At 42.7% G+C, this 25157-nt stretch overlaps 1 protein-coding gene across 1 annotated transcript in view; it reads right to left on the reverse strand.

The window, feature by feature from the left end:
- The window catches only part of DNAH3 (dynein axonemal heavy chain 3), a 162775-nt gene that overhangs the window by 109706 nt on the left and 27912 nt on the right, over nucleotides 1–25157 (reverse strand). Inside the window, exons 14-21 of the mRNA XM_032396197.1 lie at nucleotides 22086–22270; nucleotides 20749–20872; nucleotides 17259–17412; nucleotides 16317–16461; nucleotides 11095–11306; nucleotides 6859–6950; nucleotides 2522–2636; nucleotides 61–177 (exon numbers count right to left, since the gene is read on the reverse strand). Of these exons, the coding sequence (XP_032252088.1) occupies nucleotides 61–177; nucleotides 2522–2636; nucleotides 6859–6950; nucleotides 11095–11306; nucleotides 16317–16461; nucleotides 17259–17412; nucleotides 20749–20872; nucleotides 22086–22270 (1144 nt within the window). The remainder of the gene's footprint in view (nucleotides 1–60; nucleotides 178–2521; nucleotides 2637–6858; nucleotides 6951–11094; nucleotides 11307–16316; nucleotides 16462–17258; nucleotides 17413–20748; nucleotides 20873–22085; nucleotides 22271–25157) is intronic.

The raw sequence follows: 25157 nt of genomic DNA on the forward strand, positions 1-25157 counted from the left end.
CTCCTCCAACAAACCCAAAGCTAATGAGACATCACAAACCTTCAACCTCATTCCTCTTACCCGGCATTCTGCTTCTATCGGTTTGATGAATGGGGAGCCACACATGGTCTGGGTCTTTATCACGTGATCATCAAGTAACAGCTGAATGTCATCAACTGCACACAAGATGCTTGCATCCTGCAAAGAAAGATTTCCTGAGCTGTCAAAACCACAAGACCCCCCACTTTTCATGCTGATCTCCAAAAGCCCCACAGCTCAGATATCCACCCAAGTGGGGCAGAAATCTGTCTCACAGAGGATGGAATTTCTATTTTCTTCCTTCAAAGTGTTCTTTTTTTTTTTTTTTTTTTTAAGTTTTTATTTGAGAGAGAGAGAGCACACAAGCAGGGAGACGGGTAGAAGGAGAGGGAGAAGCAGGCTCCCCACTGAGCAGGGGGCCCAACGTGAGGCTGGATCCCAGGACCCCAGGATCATGGACCTGAGGCAGATGCTTAACTGACAGAGCCACCCAGACACCCTTCCTTGAAAGTTTTCTTAAAGACATTTATTCTCGACCTCCTTTGCAGAAATCAAATACGGTCCCAGCCCATACCTGCAACTAGTATCTGTTGGGGATGGGGTGGGGGAGGGGGAGCATGTTCTATTCCCTTCTCTATGTTCCTACTTCCTTGTCCACTTGCTTTGCTGGCAAGCTGATCCTCAGGTAGGATCAACTGCTAATCTGACTGGCCCTTGACCTGTGGTTCCTAAACTGTGTGCCGAGGGGCTCCTGGGCACTGCAGCAAACTCAGCAATTTCATTCAAAAAGGAAATACAAATGTTTTTTTCTTTCAATTTATATGTATTTTTAAAAAACAGTTGTTGATAGGATACAAATACTTACTAAAGTTGTTTGAACCTAATTACTTCATAAACAAAGCTGTTAGGAATTTCTTTTGGCCCAGAGAGGGGAACTATGAAAAAAGTACTAAGACACAAAAGGCACCACAAACAGAAAAAAGTTTGGGAACCTCTGCCTATACTCTAAGGGGGCCATTTTTTACTAGTCGTTCAGGTTACTGTGCCTTGAAGGTCAGAGCTCCTATGAATGGCACTCTTTCTCCTGGGCCACCTTGGTGAGCAAGCTGAGAAGGGTCTGCCCCTCTCTGGCAGGTCTGGCCTTTCTGGCTCTGTTTTCACTTCCTTGAAGCCTACATCTGGATGGTTAAATTGGGGCTAGGATATATTCTCTCATCTACCTTCTACCAGTAGCTCTGCATTGGAAGGTGTGTCTAGCTCTTAATAAAATGATACTGTGACTCCCTTCCACTGTCAATCCTTGTCTATTAGCTGCATCACTCAAAAACTCTCAAGATGGGCCAGGTGCAACTGAGCTGTTCCCAGGTTCCCCAGCTCAACCCCTCACCCCAGCCCAACAGCCTCCAGCAGTATCTAATCCCATCAGGCGGTGTGGCACCAAGCTGCTGGTACCCTCGGTTGCCTGGTCTTGCTGAGAGAGGCCCCAGTTCTTTTCCCTTCCATTGGCTCAGCTCCAGTTCTTATCCACATGAAATCAAGGCATCGCGACCATTCAAAGTAAAGCAGTGGAGAAGTCACAAAAAGGTAACATGCAGCCTGGGGGACAGGGAGATTCTCAATCTGCACTGCACGTTAGAAAAAACAGTGGTGCCTGAAAAAAAAATATATATATATGTATTTTGTTTTGAGATGCTTTAAGCATTGTTTACCCAGGTATGCCTCTTCTTCCTTTTTTTTTTTTTATAAAGATTTTATTTATTTATTTGACAGAGAGAGACACAGCGAGAGAGGGAACACAAGCAGGGGGAGTGGGAGAGGGAGAAACAGGCTTCCCGCTGAGCAGGGAGCCCGATGTGGGGCTCGATCCTAGGACCCCGGGATCATGACCTGAGCGGAAGGCAGATGCTTAATGACTGAGCCACCCAGGCGCCCCTACCCAGGTATGCTTCTGAAGGACAGGGGTGGGGAAGCCCTCCCTGGGGCGTGCTAATTCGGCAGTCTCGTTCAGTTCCTTTTCACTGAGAAAGCTTGTTGCTCTGAATCAAAAGGTCTTTCTCATTTAAAAAATGCACCCTTCCTGTGGGGCCTGGAAGAAAGAATAACTGGCACATGAAGGCAGATGGGAGGACACAATCTAATGCACAGGATTATAGAGAGACAACAAGGCCGCATTAAAAACTCCAAAGTTGCTAAGAGACTGATCTTAATTGTTCCCACCACAAAAAAGAAATGATAATTATGTGACATCACAGAGCTGCTAGCTAACACTAGGGTGGTGATCATATTGTAATACATAAATGTATCAAATCAACACTTGTGCACGTTAAATGTATACAATGTTGCATGTCAATTATATCTCAATAAAAATAAATTATAAAAAAAAAAGATGTTAGGGATCCTTCCTTCCTGAGCTCTGTTGCAATTCTGAATGACTCCACTCTGTAAGCTACTACATAATAAACGGGCTGCTCTCAGGGGGCTGGGCAGTGGAACTGACACTCACGGTGTCCCTGTACTTCACGAAGTTGAATGTCATGTTAACCCAATCTGACTTCATTTTCTCCAAGTTTTTCTCCAGAGAGTATTCCTTACTGGCGGCTGCACCAATGGGCTCCAGTCTAAAGAGAACACAGCAACAGCAATGTCAACGGGAGGAGGGCAATGAAAACACAGCAAAGGAGGAATTTCGGTTCACCCTGAAGACAAATTCAAAAGGCCCTTAATTTTACTAAAATGTTTACTATCCAACTCTAAGATGTGCCAGCTAGCTCCAATGTTTCGCAAGGTTCCTTATCCTCTGTGCTAGCAGCCTGTGGGCTGTTTTGGGCTGAATTGTTTTTTCCCCCAAAATCATGTTTTGATGTCCTAAACCCCAGTATCCTAGAATGTGAGATTCCCTCTTTGAGATAGGGTCTTTAATGAGGTAGTTCAGTTACTGAGGAACGTATAGAGTTGTTGATCACTATACTGTATACCTGAAACTAATATAACACTGTGTGTTAACTATACTGGAATTAAAATTTTATTATTTTTTAAATTTTTTATTTAAATTCAATTACAACATACAGTACATGATTAGTTTCAGATGGAGTGTTCAATAACTTATCAGTTGCATATAACACCCAGTGCTCATCACACTGGAATTAAAATTTTATGAAAGAGGTAGTTAAGTTAAAATGAGGTCATTAGGGTGGGTCCTAATCCAATACGACTGGTGTCCTTATAAGAAAAGGAGATTAAGACGGACACACGCAGAGGGAAAACCATGTGAGGATACAGGGAGAAGGTAGCCTTCTGCAAGCGAAAAAGAGAGGCCTCAGAAGAAACCAATTCTGCCAATGCCTTGATCTTGAACTTCCAGCCTCAAGAACTAGGAGAAAATATTTCTGTTGTTTAAGCCACCCAGTCATTATAGCAGCCCTAGCAAACTAATACAGGGTGGATAATTAATTCTTTGTTGGGAGAGGGGGGCTGTCCTGTACATTGTAGGATCTTCAGTAGCATCCCTGGGCTCTACTCACGAGATGCCAGTAGCAGACTCCCCATGTTCCCACCTCTTGTCAGTTGTGGCAACCAAAAATGTCTCCAAATATTGTCAAATGTCTCCTAGTGGGGGTGGGGATGTCCCCAGTTGTGGGGTTCAAAGTCACAACCCCAAGATCAAGTCACATGCTCTACCAACTGAACCAGCCAGGTACCCCCGTCCCTACCTTTTTAAAAACCACTGCTATTTTTCCTGATATGCTGGGTCCACATCTATAGCCCCTCTGTTCCATAGAAAGGGGAAAGACAAGTTCCTTTCTTTTTGTTTCCACAAGGAGAGATGGGTCCTAAACTCGGGTGTGGCCTGGGAATTGGGAAGAACCCGAAAGCCAAGTTCTTGGAAGGAGAAGGAGGGATTATTCTCTCTGCCTCAGCACTTGTCTTTCATTGCAAGCCCGACGGCAGAAGAGACAATCTGGTCTTTACAGGAAACCGAAGCCCAGATGAAGCAAGTGATGTGCCCAGAGCCACACTTGCAGCTGGGGAGTGCTGGTACCAGGTCTAGACACCAGTTCCTCTGGCTTTTAATCCAATGTTTCTTCCTCCCCCACAATGTGCCTTTTCCTCTCTCCTTGTCAGAAGGAGCAAGAGAATTATTCACATGTAGTCAGCCAAATAGGGCCAACTAAACAGAGCTGAGAACCCTCATACAGCCTCATTCAGAGCAGTGGATGAGGCACATTCCCAAGAATGACTAATCAAGACCTCCGCAGCAGGGTCATCATCCTAAATGTGGCCTTCTTGGGAGATGACCACAATGAGTGTGCATGTAGGAAATAATTAATAGAGGCAGGTGCCAACCCAGGTGGGTGTGACACAAGGAGGCTAGCTGTGTGGCCGTGACCAAGTCACTTGACAGGCTTTCAGTCCCCATCTGCATACATCAGGGGTTGTTGGTATAATTAAGTGAAATGTTTGCAACATGCTTTATGACTTATAATTATGCAAATAATTGCACAGGGGAAGGACTAATGAGTTTGGGAGTCCTTGAGGGCTGTCAAGAGTTGACCTTACCCAGGGCGCCTGGGTGGCTCAGTTGGTTAAGCGACTGCCTTCAGCTCAGGTCATGATCCTGGAGTCCTGGGATCGAGTCCCACATCGGGCTCCCTGCTCAGCGGGGGGTCTGCTTCTCCCTCTGACCCTCCCCCGTCTCATGTGCTTTCTCTCTCTCATTCTCTCTCTCTCAAATAAATAAAATCTTTAAAAAAAAAAAAAAGAGTTGACCTTACCCAAATGTGCTAAAGAAGCTCACGAACTGTGTGCCACGTGATAAAGCTGCATTAACTATGGGATGGTGGGGCACAGGTGGACGTCACATCTCACTCACAGGTAGTGGTCGAGAACTTCAATGTTAACTCAGTTCAGGTTACATGCCTTATGTCACAATCCCCACCATAACTCTAATCACCCAGCTACTATTCTTCTTCCCATTTTACAGATAAGGAGACTGAGACACACAGAGGTAAACAACTTAGCCAAGGTGTCACCACATTTGGGTTTGTCACAGTTGAGCCCACTGGGATGGGAAGTGGCAGAGCTGCTGTGTGTTTGCTTGGTTTCGGTCTCCTTAGATGGGTTTATTCTTTAGGCAGTACAGAGTAATGGTTAAGGCTCTGGAGTTAGCCAAGTCTGGACTCAGGTCTTGGTTCTTTCGGTTACTACTGTGACCTCTGGCTAGTTACCTAATCATTCGAATCAACTTATTTCCTCATCTGTAAAACAGGAATAATAATAGTAGCTACAGTATTAGGTTATAGTGATGGAGAAGTTGGTTAATGTTTATTAAATGCTTGGTGCAGCATAAATGTTCAATAGTTGGTATCTCTTAGAAATATCTTAAAGGGGAAAAATGTGGCCTTTTAATGAAATAACTTACACCTGGTAGAAAGGCTCATGTCTCCAGGCTGCTCCTCGAAGAGAGCCTGTAATGGTGGTATTGGGGGATTCAGGTGGCAGGGAGATCTGGGGGTCTGGGAGCACCTTAGGTTAGATCCATTATCCCCACAAGAAGAGAGAAGGGATTCCAAACTCTGTCATGCATCAGAATCACCTGGAGCAGTGCTGCCCATTTGAAATAAATACCTCACTTTAAAGTTTCCAGGCACCATATTTTTAAAAAGTAAAAAAGAAATGGGAAATTAATTTTAATAATTTAACAATTTAACAGTGTATCCAAAATATTATCATTTCAACATGTTACCAATATTAAAACTTATTAGATTTTTTTTTTAAAGATTTTATTTATTTATTCATGAGAGAGAGATTGAGAGAGAGGCAGAGGGAGAAGCAGGCTCCCAAGGAGCAGGGAGCCCGATGCGGGGCTCGATCCCAGGACCCTGGGATCATGACCTGAGCCGAAGGCAGACGCTTAACCATCTGAGCCACCCAGGCGCCCTGGTTTTTTTTTTTTTTCCCTTAATAAGCCTTTGAAATCCAGCCCCTGTTTATACTTCCAGCATCTCTAGCTCAGAATAGTTTCATTTCAAGGGCTCAGTAATATGTGGCTGGTGGCTCCTGTACTGGAAGTGCTGACCTGAAAAACTGGTTAAAACACAGACTTCAGGGTCTATGTCCAGAATTTGTGATTCAGCAGACTGGGGTGGGGCCTGGGAACATGCATTTCTAACAAGTTCCCAGGTGACGCCGATGCAGCTGGTGTGGGCCACGCCCAGAGAAGCATGTGTGTTGAGTTAGACCTGAACCCAGCTGTCTAACAGGGACTCTGGTCCAGGAAATACAGCATCTCCCATCCTCTGCCCTGAAGGAGGTGTGGACAAACCATCAGAGTCCTCAGAATATCTGGTCCTAAAAACAACAATTCAAATAGCACCGATTCCTGCACACAGACTCCAGAGGCATTTGGAGAAAAGGAGAAAGCAAGTGAAGAATTCTCTCACTTGACCGTGTTTCTCGGACTCCTAAGGGCTCAAAGAGCCACTCCTGTTTACTGTTGTTTGTTTAAAAGGGGAAACTGAAGCCCAGAAAGGTGGAATGGTTTTACCTGAAGTCACTGAGACCTGGGCTTGGAGCTCAGTTTCCAAGAACTTTTTTTTTTTTTTTAATTTCCCTTTGAAATAAAATCTTCGACTCAATTTTCTAGTCACAATCCGTCATCCACTCAGCAACTGAAAGTGAGTTTCACCAGTAGCTAGTCACTTGAGGGGGAGGTTACTAAAAACACTTAAGTCACCCTGAACCAGAAGGAGAACAACAGCCTGATAGGAGGCCAGTCATATCCTGTGGGAAGTCAGATACTCTGACTGAAAAGCTTCCGCAAGCAGGGAAGAGGAGTCTTACTTGTCAACGAATTTGCTGAACCCGTATTCCAGCATATTTGAGAGGCAAGTTGTTTCTGTGGGTTTTATTTCAGAGCCGACAATCTCACTGATCTGCAGAAAAGAGAGGAAAACAAATGCGTATTGTCCAAGGTACTAGCACTGGCCAGTAGATTTTCCATGGTGATGGAAATGTTCTACTCTGCACCGTCCCTTACAGTAGCCGCCGTCACATTTGGCCATTGAACCTTGGAAATGTGGCCAGTGTGACTGAAGAACTGATTTTTAATTTTTATTTTGTTTTACTTAAATTCAAATAGATGTGTAAATAGCTAGTGGCTATTGAATTGGATGGTGCAGGTCTAAAAATGTGGGAGGCAGCCTAGGGCCCACATTGCATTCTATCTGGTTTACTGGGGATCACTGCCCACCTGCACTTGCCTAGTGCCAACTTGTGAGCACCCTGTCGGGTGGAACCGGATCTGGTTTGTTTTTGTGCTCCCAGAGCCTAGTGCAAAGTCTGGTCTATGACAGAAGCTGCAGTAAGTGTTTGCTGAGTAAAAGGAGAGAGTCATGAGTACATGGGATAGGCAGACCCCCCAATTCTGCAATCTGAGGATGCTGGGAAGGGAGGAACCCTCTGCCCAAATATCTTCCTTTCCACCCCAGCATGCTAAATTGCTGGAATGGTTAGCACTCATTGTGCCCATGCCTTTGGTGTAAATACTACCCCAACCTTGTTTTTTTAAGTGAAAATAACCCTGAAGGAGGTCTCATGTGAAGTCTCTGATGGATTTGAACACTTCTCTCAAGGACTGAGAGATCTGGGGAGGATGAGGGTTCCATGCGCTCAAGAGGAGTAGGAAGACCTGAAGGAGAATGAGGCTCTAGGACAAACCTCACCTACTGCCCCATTTTGTCTCTGTCCAGCCCCAGGAGGACTACGGGATGTCTGAGCAAGAAGGAATATGAGAGCTGGGGCCTGTTCTATCTTATTTAACCATGTGTCCCTAGGACTGGCATTTAATAGGCATCAGTAACTATTATGGAATGAAAGCAGGGCCTGAGGACACCTGGAGGACCCCTAAGATAATGGAAATCATAGAATTAATTTTTATTGAGGGCCACTATGAAGTAGGCAGTGTTTTAAGAACTTTATGCACTTATTTCATCCCCCCAATATGATGTGGAAGATACTAATGTATTATTATTCCTGTTTTACATATAAGGAAACTGAGACAAAGAAAATAAGCATCTTGTCCAAGACCATTCGGCTAATAAATGGCAGAATTGGGACTTGGACCCAGTTCTGCCTAAAAAGATCTTCTCCATCATATCTAGTGGGTCTCTCAGGTCTTCTATGTATAGTTGTGAGGGTTATACACTGCATAACTCTAAAAAATACATTTCACACTGTAGTTCACAAAAACTGCATTCCCCAGAGTTGTGGAGTGTACAACCTGCACAACTGTTCCTGGTGACCCTGGACTTTGATTTATTCTCTAATACCTGAAAGTACACCTTAGAACACATACTCTCTCTAGGATTAAATGACATAACTATGCAAAGGACTTGGCATAGTACTTGGCCCATAGGAAAGACTCAGAGATTGGTAGTTTTGTGTTTTTTTAATTGCTTTTGTTAATCACAGAGACTAACAAAGCATCTGGTTTTCTAATTCGAAGAGAATGAGAGAGAGAGAGAATTGGTTGCTCTGTCCAATACGGAGCCGCTAGCTTCTTGTGGCTATTGAGTACTTGAAATGTGACTAGCCCAAACTGAGATGTGCTCTAAGTGTGAAAGCATACCACATTTCAAGAACTTAGTATGAAAAATGTGAGAGATCACATTAACATTTTTACATTGATTACCTATTGAATAATAATATTTTGAATATATTTGGTTAAATAAAATATATTCATAAAATTTATTTCTCCTGTTTGTGCTTTTTTTTTTAATATGGCTACAAGAAACTTCAAAATTGGACATATGGCTTGTATTATTTTCTTTGGGCAGCACTGTCCTCGAGGGCCAGCTTTGGTACACATCAGTGTGGTTTCCTCTTAAGGTCAAATGTCACCCTGTTCCATCTTGTTTTAAACCACAGTAGCAACGTTTTTGCTGCTGTCTGTGCCCCAAACTGAGGGACTAGCCCTTCCTGCTTAAGTTCTGGGAAATGGTCAAAAACCACAGCACAGCTGCCCCACACCCTATGTCCCCGGAAGATCCATCCTGTAGCCTTAAGAGCTAGAGGTGGTTTAACCTTCAGAGTCCCCTGCCAGAGCCAGAATCTGTGCAAATGGATTTCCTGAGTCAGGCATCAGGGCAGAGAATGGCTTCCCCAGGCCGGTGGCTATCACTGGGGTGGCCTGTGGTTTGACCTACAGTGCAGGCAGGAAGCGGCTCTGAGTGGGGGCAGCCCTGTGTGTATCTGGCGACCTCTCTCCTTTCTGAGCTCACTTTTAACTGTTCAGGCCACTGGGTTTCCACTTTAGGGGCTCATTACTCAGGAGCCACCATGCTGGGGCTAGAGTCCACTCTTATCTATGGCATACTATCCCCTTTAACCTGATATTTCTTGTCGCATTTCCCCCAGTCAAACAGATCTAGATTCCAATTCCCTCTCTCACCACTTACTAGCCACATGACAATTTACTTACTCTCTCTAAGCCTCAGTTTTCTTATAATCTGTGAAATGGAGACAATGATAGTCCCTGCTTCAAAGGGTTGCTGGGAGGATAAAATGAGGGAATCCACACAAAGTCTACAACACAATACCTAGTTCATAGTTGGTAGTCAATATGTTTGAGCTATTACTGCTATTGCTCTTTTAATTCTAAGGAGTTTTTCCAATCTGTCCATCTGAGTGATCTGTAAATGAGAATTATGAATGTCTAGGAATGGTTGGGATTTTTAAAGTGCCCACATGTGAGAAGAGTGTCATCACAGGGAAAGCATCAGGTAGAGAAGACTGCCTTCTGAGTCTCCTGGGAGGGTTGCTTAAATGTGCCACTGACCAGGGCACTTTCTTTAAGTGTCATCTCATGGAGAGACCTAGCACTACCAAAGGCCACTTGCCTATCCAACCTCCCCAGCCCTCCAAATGGGTCAAAGTTCTAGTAAGGCTAGGTCCATGGGGAGAGGGACCCTATGAGCACCTGTAAGTGGGGGCAGCTGTTGCAGTGCAGACCCCTCTGCTGGGGCAGTACAAGACCAGAAGTCTACTCAGGTGACCTCTCCCCTGCCCTCCTTTACATCCTTTGCTTAGGTGTTGAGCTTCAAGGCTTTCTGGGAAATTAAAAGCAGTTCCTTTTTACAGAAAACTCCAGAATCTCTCACGTATCAAGATCTCTGTATTCCCAGAGAGATCAAAATGCTCCTAGCTCAGACTTCATTCTCTGAAAGGTAATGGGTGTGTGCTCTCAGATTGGGTCCTTCCAGAGACTTGTCCTACAGTCTTGTGCATGGTTCCCAGAGAAGAATTCCAGGCCAAATCATAGAGAAAGCTGCCTATGGAGATCCAGTCTCATCTCCACCTCCACACAGAGCAACTCCTCGGTAGAGGACGTTTCAAGGCCATTGCTAGCCCTTGAATATGGTGATTATTTTAGAAACACAGTGAGTTTTCTTTTTTCTGCTTAGTGTTCACACCGCACTTATCACCCTCACACTTGGCTGCTTATAAAAGTCCCAACTATTTTTAGGGAGAATATTTATTATTCTCATTTATAGACTCAAAGGGCTGAAAGAAGAGTGAAATGTTATTTCTGAACATAGCCTGTTGGACAATGAGGCTCTACAGTAGAGTCAGCGCAAGCAGAAACCATCTGGCATTGTCAGGAGGCCCCTGGAAAAGGTGTGGCTTTCTCTTTTGTCTGTCCTAGGTCAAGGGACAAATCAAGGTCCCTCCCACTGTAATTCAATGCCCTTATTACCCTTTAGGACCCTGAGCAGCCATTTGCTTAGGTAGGCAGACAAGGAGAGACTCTGTGGCCGCTGGCTGGAGCAATACTCAACCATCAGCAATGGGGTCCCCCAAAAAGGGTCAACCTGTTCATGTGAAGAGGCAGGCATTTCAGCCCCTATTCTGCCTGTTCCCTCCCCCCTCCCATTACTGCCTCTTTAGCCTCAAGTAGATTCTCCCTTTCAGAAAGGAGAAACTTGACCCAGTATTGGTTCCTGCCTTCCAAAGGGCTACCAGAACCAGGTAGAGATTGGGTATGGATTGGGCTGGGTAGGGGTGGACGGTGACAGGGACCTGTTGCCAGTGCCGGTCCTTCATTCCTGGGTTGCAGGAGATGCTGAGGATGGGGATGTGCTGCTTGAATTTTTCAATCTTGACTTTCACATTCTCTGCTAACCGCCTGGGTGCAGGTACATCAGGTAGGGTCTTGGTCAATTTATATATCGTTCTCCACATATTCCCTATTTCCTCGGAGATCTCCTCAGCATTCAGCAAAAAGAGGGGTCCTGAAATAGAAAACATGGGATGAGGGAAGGGTCAGACCCACCAAGTGGATGTTAGTCATGTGCACCTTTAAGTCCCTGAAATTAGAATGGTGCCTATGGTATGGATATTGGAACAGGCACGGGATTTGGAGTTGGGTCTGGATCTGAATGCTCCCCTTAGCCGATGAAACCCTGGGGGTGTTTTCCTGAACTTTTCTAAGCCTCAACGGTGTTACCTATGATACAGGGGTAATAATGGGCACCCTGGCAGGTGATCGTGAACATTAAGTGAGCTAAGGGGCAGACACAGTATCTGGCATGTAATGCAAGTGCAGTTAGGGAACCGACTGTTAGCGGTGGTTGTAGATGCTATTATAGAAGCAGTAAAGGTGTTCCACAAATGCTGTGAAATATTGACAGTTGGGGGATGGGGGAGTTCTTCGTACAGCTCTGGCAATTTTTATGTAAGTTTGAAATTATCTTAAGATTTTTTTTTTAAAAAACAAAGAATGACCCCTCATTTTTAAAAAAGTACTCCAAAATATTAATTTCCTTCTCCTCCTTTTTTCATAGGGATCTTCTAGCATTTGTGTTTCCCATTCAGTCAAAATCCTTCCATGCTGCTTCTTTCTTCCCCTTGGACATTTCAAATCAGTATGAACTCTTGCATCATGATGTTGCAAATTTACTCAGAAACATTTTTCTTTCATGGCTACTGAGACTAATAAAGCCTTATTAATTTCACATGCTTCATCAGCCTGACATTTCTGAGGTAAGTAATCAAAAATTAAAACTTTTTGAAAAGAAAAAGAAATGTACGTAGTGTCCAGGCCATATATAAAAACACATACATCATGTCCAATTCGGGTTTTTCATGGGAATGCAAGGCTGGTTTAATATTTGAAAAATCAAACAATGTAATAAACTATATATATATATATTTTTTTTATTTAAAGATTTTTATTTATTTGAGAGATAGAGACAGAATGAGAGACAGAGAGAGCATGAGAGGGGGGAGGGTCAGAGGGAGAAGCAGGCTCCCCACTGAGCAGGGAGCCCGATGTGGGACTCGATCCTGGGACTCCAGGATCATGACCTGAGCCGAAGGCAGACACTTAACCGACTGAGTCACCCAGGTGCCCCTGTAATAACCTATATTAACAGTCTAAAGAAAGAAAATCACACGATAATATCAATTGATGAGGAAAAAGCATCTGACACAACTCAGTATCCATTCATGATAAAAACCTCGAAAGCAACTAGGAATAGAAAGGAGCTTACTAAGTTTGATAAAGGGTGTCTATGAAAAGCCTATACTACCACTATACTCTTGTATACTGGAAATACGCACAGCTTTTTACACATCGATCATACCACAATAAAGTGATTTTAAAAAACCAAACCAAAACAAAACAAATCCCTAATAGTTAATGGTGAAAGATGGAATACTTTTTCCCTAAGATGAGGAACAAGGCAAAGATTTCACTCTTTTAACTCCTAATCAACATCACAAAGTCCTAGACAGTATGATGAGGCATGAGAAAGAAATAGGAGGCACACAGATTGGAAAAGAAGAAATAAAATGTCTTAATTTTCCAAATGTCATGACTGTTTATATAGATGATCCAAGAAATCTAAAGAATAGCAATAGCTGGGGCGCCTGGGTAGCTCAGTCAGTTGAGCGTCGGACTCTTGATTTGGCTCAGGTCATGACCTTGGGGTCATGGGACTAAGCCCCGCACTGGGCTCTGCTCTCAGTAGGGAGTCTGCTTGAGGATTCTCTCTCTCCATCTCTCTGTCTGCCCCTCCCCCTGCTCAAATGTGTGTGTGCTTTCTATCTAAAATAAACAATTAAAAAAAAAAATCAGCAATAACAAATCTTTGCAAGAGAGCAAAAACACTGTAACAAAAATGAAAAGACATCTGATGGGTCTATTAGTAGACTGGACACAGGTGAGGAAAGAATCTTTGAGCTTGAGGATTTATCATTAGAAACTTCCAAAATTAAAAAGAAAAAAAGATGGGGAAAAAATGGAACAGGATGGCTAAGAACTGTGGGATAACTACAAGATGTATAACATACAAGAAATGGTAATACCAGAAGGAGAATAAAGAGAAAAGAACAGAGAAAATATTTGAAGCAATGACTGGGAATTTCCCCCAAATTAATGTCAGATACCAAACCACAGATCCAGGATAAATGCCAAAAACTATACCTAAACATATTATATTCAAACAGTAGAAAATCAAAGTTAAAGAAAAAACTTGAAAAAAGCCAGGGCGGGGGGAAACCACTATACTTTTAGAGGAGCAAAGATAAGCATTACATTCCCCTTCTCCTCAGAAACCACACAAACAAGAAGAGAGTGGAATGAAATTATTGAGAGAAAAAACCCCACCAACATTAAAATTCTCTATCCTGAGAAATTATCGTTCTAAAGTGAAGGAGCAACAAATACTTTCTCAGACAAACAAACTGAGGGAATTTGTTGCCAGTAGACCTACCTTGCAAGAAATGTTAAAAGAAGTTCTTGAAAGAAGGAAAAGTATTTGTCAGAAACTCAGACTTATGTAAAGAAATGAAGAGCATTAGAGAAGGAATAAGTGAAGGTAAAATAAATACTTTTATTTTTCTTATTCTTAGCTGACCTAACAGTAACAGTTTGTTCAAAATAACAGTAGCAACAATATATTTGATGATTACAGTTTATACAGATGAAATGAATAACAGAAATGACACAACAGATGGAAGAGAGAAATTAGGGATACTTTACTATTACAAGACATTTTTGAAATAAAGTTATATATATTAAATATAGCCCAGCAATCTACTCCTGGGCATTTACCCCAGAGGAATGAAAACTTAATGTCAACATGAAAATTCATGCATGAATGTTTACAACAGCTGTATTCATAACAGCCTAAAACTAGAAACAGCCCAAATATCCACCAATGGGTAAATGGGTAAACAAACTGGTATATTCATGCAATGGAATACTACCCAGCATGAAAGGGAAGGACCAATGGTTATAACCAATAACTTGGATGAATCTCAAAGTAGTCTGCTGTGTGAAACAAGCACTCTCAAAAAGTTACACACTGTATCATTCCATTTACATAACAATCTCAAAAGAGGAAACTATTTAACAATGAACAGCTCAACAATGCCAGGTCCTCTGGCTGGGGGTAGAGTGTGACTAGAGAGCGGGCAATACAAGAAATTTTATTAAACTGATGAAATTTCTGCTTTCTGACTGTGGTGAATCTATATATGTGTTAACATTTATGGAACTATATGCCAAAAATGTCCTTTTTGCTGTGTATGAATTTAAAATTAAAAAAGTAAATGCAAAAAATTTTTAATACAGTATCTCTAATAAAAAGACTTGGTAAGCTATAAATATTTCCCTAACACCATAAAAATTTTGTATCTCAAACCAACAAAAAGCATCATGTTTAAGGTGACACTCTGCAAGAGCTCTCATTAAAATCACGAGTAAGACAAGGGTGCCCATTATTACCACTGTTTATTTTGGAAGTGCTAGTCAACACAGAACAGTGAGTAAAAAAAGGGGTATACAAATAAATAAATAAGGTAAAATATTATAATTGTATAGATATGACTGATTACTTGGAAAAATTAAGAGCACCAGTGAAAATGAAAATTTTTTAAATGAAAAAGAAAATACCAATTTAAATATTAAATCAGCAAATAAAAATAAAAATAAATCGGCAAAAACAGTTTTCAAAGCTATTATTCTCAGGTTCGTTAAGGGTGTGAAGAATGGGCACTCTTAAGTACTGCTAGAAGGGTAATAAATTAAAACATAACTTTTCTGGAAGACAGTTAACAACAAGTTTTTAAAATCCTAATAATTTTCGGGGCACCTGGGTGGCTCAGTCGTTAAGCATCTGCCTTCGGCTCAGGTCATGATCCCAGGGTCATGGGATTGAGCCCCGCATCGGGCTCCCTGCTCAGCGGGAGGCCTGCTTCTCCCTCTCCCACTCCCCCTGCTTGTGTTCCCTCTCTCGCTGTGTCTCTCTCTGTCAAATAAATAAAATCTTTAAAAAATAAAAATAAAAAATAAATAAAATCCTAATAATTTCCATCACATGATCCTTGATCTAGCCATTTCACTTTTGGGAATTTATCCTAAGAAAATGATCAGAATTGCATCCATTAAACTGGTGACAAAGATGTTCACCACAGGTGTGCTTATAACACCGAAGTGCCTGAAGCAAACTGCAGGCTCAGCTCTAAGGGTCTCAGAGTTTGTCCTCTGCTTGTATACACTCTCCCCAGGTGACATCATTCATGGCTTTTAATTGTAATCTACACTCAATTATTCCCCAATATAAGTTGCCCCCCAAACATATAACTTAACTACAGGCTGATATACTCAGCTGCTAATTAATATTCCCATTTGGGTGTTTGCAGACACCTTGAACTTGGTATATTCAAGCTGATGTCTTTTTTCCCCCATAAATCTGTCACTTCTCTTGTTCAGTGATGGCAATATCCACCAAATTGCCTGGGCCAATAATCTGGATGTCACCCTAGGTTCTTCCCTCTCCCTCCCTGACCCCTGCCCCATATCAGATCATCATTAAGTCCTGTTGACTTTACCCCCTCCAATTCTCTCTAGTCTCCAGGATCTAGAGAAGAGGAGTAGTTTACAGATGTCTGTGGCACTCTGGCCTTTCTTGAAGCAGCACAGTGGTGGAAAGGCCATCTTATTTTCCCCACCCCCTCCGCCTCTCTGCAATCTATGGCTCTGGGTGGCTCCCTCTTCTATTATACCCTGGCAACAGGTCTGGCTCTTCAAACCCCACTTTCCATCATTATCACATCAGGAAAATTTGACTGTGTGGCTGCGTTAATCCAGAGTATAAGAATATGATTTAGAAAAACAAATGTAGCTTAAATCTGAAGTCCAATCCTGTTCTAGAACTGGCTGGGTTGGGTCCCCTGGTAGTGGACCCACTACCCCATCAGCCACCATGTCCCAGCAGGCTGAGCCTGGAGCGTACCGTTCATCCACTCCTCTGACTTGATGCTGAACTCGTATGTCGTCAGCCACAGCTGCTCGTAAGGCACTTTGTTGGTCATCAAGGCTTGCAGGAGAGGGAAGGTACTCTTCTCCTTTTCCAACAGTTCCTCCTCCTTATTGATCAACTGCAGGGCAAAAGGGAATGCTGTTTATTGGGCAGCTGGTTTTCTGAACCCTAAAGGCCACCGTGGCAAATTCCTCAGTGCTTTGAAAACCAAGTTGAGGAAGATGTAAATTCATCTGGAGAGCAAGAGAGGAAAACAAGACATGGACTCAAGTAAGAAAGTCCCTCTGGGTTACCTCTGAGGGCTGTGACAGCTAAGATCTAGCTGGATGAAACTCTAGGATAATTTGCTACTTGCTCCATCATCTTTGATCCTATTCTACCATATCCGTATCCCCATGTTCACAATTTTCGTATGTACTTTAGCTGTTTACATGAAGCAAGTCCCCCTTCTTAGGCTGACTTGCCTCAAAGATAAGAACTTTAATGGTTAAAGAACTTACTAGTTGACCTTCAGGGCAATTTACTTAGCTTTTCCAAGCCTTAGTTCTCTTATTTTAGATAGAGATAAATGGGGACAGTAACAGTACCCACCCCAAAGGTTTGTTATGGGTATTAAGGGATATATCGCATAAGAAGCCCTTTGTACATTGTTGAGCACATAATAAATACTCAATGTATGTGAGCAATTATTTTCCTGTAATTTCTTTTTTGTGTACTCAATGACTAACAAAAAAGCTGGTATAATGTAGGGTTGTAAGAAAAGGTAGTTGAAAGCGCCAATGAAAGAACTGGTCAATTCACCAATCAATACTATCCACCTGACAGGTGATGTTAGGAAAACCCAAAATCAAGAAGCAGAACCAACAGGGCAGGACAGTCATTAAGTCTCCAACCCCAGACCCCAAGACCCCAAACCTCAAATTCCATCAGTGCTTGATCTAGGTTCTTTGAAAGCTCGTTAAGCTTTTCAACATTGTTCTTCATTTCTTCTGTGCTCATCACTTCACGTTTCCTAAACCCTTCCAGTTCCTTGTTGTAGCCTTCAAGTTGCGTCTCAAATTCTGAGCACCTAAAAGCAAAGGACAGCCCAATCACATTTGGACCTTCTACTTTTGATATCCAAAATATCAGCAATTTCTCACCCATATTCAAGCCTGGGGAGAATCTGATTTTCTGGTGCATGAGATTAATATATATATATATATATATATGTATTACTTAAAATCCTACCTCCCAGAGATGTCTGGTGTGACCCTATTGATGGTTAAGCATTTCCAGATGTTTACCTGTATGGGTAAATATGTGTGCGTATATATGAAATCTATACAATACCTATTCTATACACACATATAAAATGTATGTATATATATGTATTATTCAGTCATCCATTAGATATTTATTATTAAGGGCTTGATACATTCCAAGGACTGCTCTAGGCATCAGGGAAACATTTGTGATATACACTATTAAGCTCCCTATGCTCATGAGCTTGTATTTTAGTTTGGGGAGACCTAGATAAGAAACACATGGATTGGGGCACCTGGGTGGCTCAGTCAGTTAAGCGTCTGCCTTCGGCTCAGGTCATGATCCCAGGGTCCTGGGATTGAGCCCTGCATCCGGCTCCCTGCTCTGCGGGGAGTCTGCTTCTCCCTCTCCCACTCCCCCTGCTTGTGTTCCCTCTCTCGCTGTGTCTCTCTCTGTCAAATAAATAAAATCTTAAAAAAAAAAACAAACACATGGATTGATGGGTGGGTAGGTGGGTGAATAGATGGGTGGATAAATTCATACATAGATAAAGATAAAATGAGATATTCCTGATAGGCATAAATGTTCTGAAGAAAATAAAACAGGGCAGAATGCCTAGAGGATGTAAGTAGAGGGCTACTTTAGCTAGAATGACCAGGGGTGACCTTTTAGCAACAAAGCAAGTCGCACAGTCACTTCTCCCTTTTTCTAACAGGGTAGACTATATAGTGTTAAGTTACAACTGCTTAGCACATTATAGTTTCCAAAGTACTTTCATCTCCATAATATATACATATGTATAATTTCATACAATAGTACAGTCATTAGTAAATAGTAGGCACTCAGGTTGAATAAATGAGTTGTATTTGTGGGACTACCTGGAGTCTAAGGGAGGATAATTTAGGGATTTAAAAATGGTGGATTGGTCAGAATTCCGGCATGAAATGGAATTCACTCCAATGTTCAAAGAGAGAGGCTTTGATGAAGGGACTACCTACACAGGTAAGATAGGGTAGCCTCAGAAGGAAGCCACTAGGACCCCTAGGGTCAAGAAAACACTGGGAACTGAAACCATGGAGAAGCAAGAACTGTCATCCAGGAGGGATGAAGCTACTACCAGAGTGCCAGGGCCAAACAGGGAGGGAGAGGAGAAAAGGTGATCCCTGTCCAAACTCCTCAGGGCTCTCCACTGGGGGAGCCCTACCTGGATCCAACAGACAAGGGAGTCAGAGGCTGAGGACTATGGGTGTCAGTGGACCAGGCACTGAGTGGACAGAGGAAGAAGGTGGAAGAAGGAATTGGGGGGTGGGGGTCAGGCGGCAGCAAATGGAGAATTATTAGTGCCAAAGCCAAAAATTAATGTGGGCTGGTAAAATAGGTCAAGTTTCTTAGAGAGAGAATGTGGCTGCTCTCACAGAAGACGAATGAATAAATGAACACTGCTCATTCCCCCTCACACACCGTTCTCAGGATTAATGTAAAAATGATGGACGTGAGGTTTGAGTGTTCACCAAAGAGAGGGCTGAGGCCAGGGCTTCGGGTTATTCCTGGAGCCCCTCCTCGGCTGAACTCTGCTGTGGAGAGTGCAGAAACCAGTGGGTGCCATCAGGCTGAGTCACCCCTCCAAGAAGGGATGGCTACTGCTCTTCTCCTCTCATCATAAATGACAGTTCCCATTTTCCCCAGAGCCACCCCTCACTCCTCTGAACTTTAACAGCACTTACTGCCTCTAAGTAGTCTTACAGCGCTATTCCAAAAGTATGCTTGCAAGGTCGTGGTTTAGAAGTGAAGCACTTTTTTCTCCCCAAAGAAGTCACTGTCCAAAGGATGAAGGAAATGGACAGCTTCTAAATGCTTACCATGTGCTGGGTACCCCTCAGGCACAATCTCAGGTCATCTCATTTCGTCCTTCTGCACAATGATACCTCTCATGAAATGAGATGACCTGAGATGGGCTCTGTTATCCCATTTTCCGGATGAGGACACTGAGGCTCAAAAAGATGAAGAAACTTGTTCCTGTTCATCTAACCTACAAATCAGTTCCATGGTGGAGGCTGTTCATAAGGGGACATGGGGTAGATGGGAACGCTGTACTTGCTCAATTTTGTTGTGAATTTAAAACTGTTCCAAGAAATAAAGTCTATTAATTTAAAAATATCAGTAGCACCCATTTGGCTAAAAGTTCTGGGTAGAGAGAGGAGAAGGCTGCTGGAAGAAAAAAAACTGTGTGCACACAATTGTGTATACACACTCCCCCACCCCCCTCACACACACTTTTGTTGTTATTATTGTTTTTTTCTGGATGGCAGACCTAGGCCATATTTTGAAGGTAGCGAATAAATAGTTTTCTCCTTCAGCCCAAACTCCCATTCTGTGTAGAAATCCCTGCTTTTACCTACTCTTTTCCTTTCTTGTGAGTATTTGCAGGGATTATAGGACCTAAAGTTGGGCAGGGGGGAGTTTCACATGTGAAGGGGAGAGTAACTGGAACAACTCTACAGTTCATCAACCAAGTGTTACAAGCTGGGCTGGCCATGCATGCACGTATGTCTTTACCATCCACGTGGTACTTGGCCCACTTTGCTTGACACTGATTTTTCAGTAGGTCTGTATTTTCTCTGCTACTGGATTAAAATCTTTATTTAGTAGCCAAACACACTTACATGTCTAGAATATAGCACAGCACGTAGTAAAAATCCGTAATAAATACTGGTTGAATTGACAAATAATGGATGAATAAATGATATAGCCACATTAGCACTGAACAAGACCAGCTGCCAAACAGGCAATTTCTCAGCCTCCTACCACGCCTCTATTATCCCTGTCTTGCTATCTCCTTGGTCTCCAGTGTGAGGCTGATGATTTTGCTATTATTATTGCGAGGCCATTATTCCATGCCACTATTTTTGTCTTTTTCTCTCTGCACCGCCAAATTCCAATTGTTCAAGGCAGAGAGGGAAGGCATTGGCAGGGTCACTATAGTGAAGCAGGCTTAAAGAGAACATCCCTCAGTGGGAAACAAAAAGAAATTCCTTTTCCACCAATTGTCTTCAGCCTTCGCCCACGCCTTGCTGTGGGGGGCTCTGAGCAGAACCAGGAACCTGCAGCGTGTTATCAAACTGGGCATCATTTCTGAAACAACCTCACACTCTCCCTGTACCTTTTAATGAGGTCCATCTCAGCCTGATCCCTCTTGTTAAGGAGGAAGTTTCGGCTGTTTTCAAAGATATCTTCAATCTGGTCTGGCCAGAGGAGCACAGTGCTGTTCAACTTGATATCCTCTTCTGCAAAACACATATAGTTTGCTCCAGGACACTGCTCAACATAGGTCAACATTCAGGGCATTAATTTAGCAGAATAAGAGGTCAACAGAAGTGGGTGAGGGGTGGCAATGAATGGATGGGCCCATGATGGATGAATGATAGCCAACATTTACTGAGCACTTACTAAGTGCCAGGCTAGAAGGGCAACAGTATTATCCTTGTTTTTACAGATGGGAAAACAAAATTTAGCCAAGTAGTCAAGGTCACACCGCTAGAAGGCAGCAGAGACAATTTCAGACCCAGGTCTAACCAACTCCAAAGCCGATGTTCTAACCACTATACTTCACTGCTTTCCCAGGCTGGGCCTGAGTAGAGTAGAAACCTGGGCTCAAGTTCCGGTTCTCCTCTTTAAACTGTCACCTCATCTGAGTCCCAGTCTCCCTTTTGGTTAAATGTCAGTAATAAAGTCAGTGCCAGATGCCCCACCCAGCCTAAGGCTCTGGGCAGCTGAAATGTCCTAGGCTCCCTCTGTACCCTTGGGAACTTAGGAAGCAGAGGTCCACTGTGTGTTCACAAGGTCAAGGGCACAGCTCATGAATGTGCAGGCGGATGGTTAGGGTACTGTTTTCCACTCCCAGTCCCCATCTCTCCCTCCCATCACCCTTCCTCCCAAACAGCATGAACACCAGGTAATTCACAGGTATTTTGAGATGGAAGAAGGATCTGAAAACTTGACTTGTGGACAGTGTATCAGTTTTTCCTTCAGAACCTGGTCCCTACAAAACTCTACCTTGGCCCAATAAGCCTTGAAGGGGCTCTGGCCATTTCTTTCCTTTTAAGATATGCAGGAGCTTGAAGGAAAGTGCCCTGGCCTCTCCTCAAAGGCAGGACTATATTAAGATTATAGATGGATGAAATCTATCCATTTATAAAAGGACTCTGCATTTGGAAGTGACTTTTTCAGAAACACCAGCCACAAGATACCAAGAAAGGCATCTAAGAACTTACCAAATCCCTAGATATTTCTTCTTTTTGTCTAACAATAAGATCACCTTGGTTTGATTAGAATTCCTGTGGGTAAGGGTATGGAATTAGTGTCTCTAACATATGGGGACACTCTCCCAGTATTGATATTTAAGTGGTAGGACTGCTAACTCTCCTTCCCAACTCCTTATCTCTAAAAGTATAAATATACATATACATTCACATATAAATCTATAGGGTGTGGACTTACGGGGCAAGTCTGCATAGTCCATCAGAAACTCTAACCGTTCAATTGCATCTCTAAGTTGCCTCCTGAGTTTGAACACTGTGACATCACTGGATTTCTTTAAGAATTCAATGAGGAATACCAGCTCCTCGGTGTTGGCAGGAATCTCACTGACTTTATCTGCGATGGTGTTGTACTGATTACAAATGCTACAGAGAGAGAAACAGCTACTATCACCATTATTATCTAAAATCACTTTCTTATAAGATCTATTATGCTAAAGAGGCATCATTCTTATTTGGAGACTAGGAAAATGGTTTCCAACTTTTCTCTACCTGCAAATCTGTGATGGGTAATATTTACATGCACACCATTCTTCAAGAAAAGAAAAACAGTAATAAAGGAAATAATATCTCATGGGTTTACTATGTGCCATGCCCCATTCTAATCACTGGATACATATTAGCTCATTTAATGTACCATGGGTAGAATCCAGATTTAGACCAAAACAACACGAACACCACCACCACCACCAATAGTGACTCCTTGAATTTTATGTTGAAGTAGAGCACTAAATTAATTGGTAATCACCACTCTTCACAGTACGTCAGCAAATTTATCCTCATGTGCTGGAGGTAGTTCCTGGATGGCAAAGAGAAACTGACATTCAACCACCGGGACCACTAAATCTAACTGCCTACTTCTCAAACACGAGACTATGAGAAAGGATGCTACTCTAAGGATAATTCGAATATGCTCTAATTTATGCAAAAACCAATGATGAGGGACGCCTGGGTGGCTCAGTTGCTTAAGTGTCTGCCTTCAACTCGGGTCATGATCCCAGGGTCCCCATCGAGCAGGGAGTCTGCTTCTCCCTCTCCTCTGCAGCTCCCCCTCCCTGACTGTGCTCTCTCTCTCACACTCTCTCATTCTCAAATAAATAAAATCTTAAAAAAAAAAGATAATTGTCATCAGTATTTTAATTATAATTAGGAACAAATGATCTGCAATACATCCATGCCTAACACAGAGTGGCCCTCAAGAAATGTTAGCAATAGCTACCACAGTTTTTGTTATTAGTAAATGACCATTACATGTTGACATTCATACATTATAGATAAAAACCACTTCTCTCCGTATTTTCAGTCCTCAATATGCCTTCTTTTTTTTGTTTTGTTTTGTTTTAATTGAAGTATAGTTGACACTCTATATTCCTTCTTCATGTATGGAGACCCCTCCATAGTGAAGCTAATTGTATCAAACTGAAGAAAAAAATGAGTAAAACATCTTTTCAGATGCTGCCAAGATTGTAGAAATGAATTTTCATACAATTTAGAAACTTTCTGCAGAGAAAAATTATCTACTGCACTACTACGTAGTAGTCTCCACTTCAGAGCTAGATGACATGTCCAGCCTCCTTTGTATTTTTAGTTGGGGATCTTACACATCAGCTTGGGCTACCATAACAAAATATCAACAGAATGGGTGGTCTAAACAACAGAAAATTATTTTCTCACAGCTCTGGAGGCTGGTTAAGGTACCGACTGACTTAGTCCTTGGTGAGGGCTTTCTTCCTGGCTTGCAGACAGCAGCCTTCTCCCTGTTACCTCATGTAGTGGAGGGGGAAAGAGCTCTGGTGTCTCTTCCTCTTCTTAATAGAGCACCAGTCCTATTGGATTAGGGCCCCATCCTTGTGACCCCATTTAACCTCATTATCTCCTCACAGGCCTTGGCACTAGTGCTTTGCTGTAGACCGGATGTGTGTGCACCCCCAAAATTCTCATGTTAAAACCTAATCCCTAATGTAACGGTATTTGGAGGTGGGCTCTGAGAGGTAAATAGGTCATGAGAGCGTCCCCTCATAAAGGGGTTTAGAGCTTTTATAAGAGAGACCCCTCACCCATTGGCAGGAAGCCGGCTCTCAACAGACACCAAGTCTGCTGGAGACTCTATCTTGGACTTCCCAGCCCCCAGAACTGAGAGACACAAATGAACCAATGTTCTGTTGAGAGAAATGAATTTCTGTTGTTTATAAGCCATTCAGCCTATGGTAGTCTGCTGTAGCATCCCAAACAGACTAAGACAGACTCCAACACATGAATTTTGAAGGGGGACAGTTCAGTCCCTCGAAGGTATGGTCACATGATTGAGTTGCAGTCAGTGTGAAGCAGGAAGCAGGGATGAGTATCCCTTTCAGGGGCAGCACATAAAACTGTCCTTGCATATCCCTTCATGCTCTTTCCTCCTTCCAACCGTCTAGGATGTCAACACTTAGAATGACCTTGAAAGCTACAGGTTAAAGATGTAAAGTCACCATGTGCTTGAATTTCTGGATGTACCATAGGTCTCCCCCACCAATCTGGAGCTACCCTGAGAAGAAATAAAACTTCTATAGTGTTCAGTCATGACATCTTAAGTCTACTTGTTATAGCATCTTGCCTCACCTAATACAGGTAGGTCTTCTCAGTCTGATAGACTCTTACCAGATGAGAATCCATTCTTCCTCCCTTTTGTATGAGAATTCAGAGGATAAATGTTATGCGGCTAATAGTTAACAGTTTCTTGCAAAGGCCCAGAAGGGTGGTAGCAAACCCACTACCTATTAAACTCTCTAAAATGTCCCTGATATGGGTCATTGATATCAGGCACCTGACCAACACAACACCTTAACAATATCCAGGGATAAGCTGAAGACAGTAAACATTGCTTTCTACATATACAGATGATGTGATTTAAAATCTAAAAGGCCAGAGTTCCCATAAGCACAGGGCTATTCTCTGGTTTAGGAGATGGCATAAGGGGACCGATAAATCTTGCATCAATCCATGGCCTCTCTCTACCTGTTGTCATTATTTGTGTAAGAGTTCTCACACTGAAGGAAACAAGCAGCTGGACCCCAGGGATAATTTTATGTATCTCTATGCAGGTCCTTGAATTTTTCGTCAATATTTCAGGTCCTTGCTTTAGCAGCCTTAAACCAATGTACCTGTAGTAGGTATGAATGGCATGCCCACTTTCCTACCAATGCACTCAAAGTGCCCTCCCTGCCTTTATGGGCAGAGCACCCCCATTCTAGGGTGCCCCTAGTCACTGGCA

The sequence above is a fragment of the Phoca vitulina genome, unplaced genomic scaffold, assembly GCF_004348235.1.
Source record: "Phoca vitulina isolate PV1807 unplaced genomic scaffold, GSC_HSeal_1.0 scaffold90, whole genome shotgun sequence".
In the NCBI taxonomy this organism is placed as follows: Eukaryota; Metazoa; Chordata; class Mammalia; order Carnivora; family Phocidae; genus Phoca; species Phoca vitulina.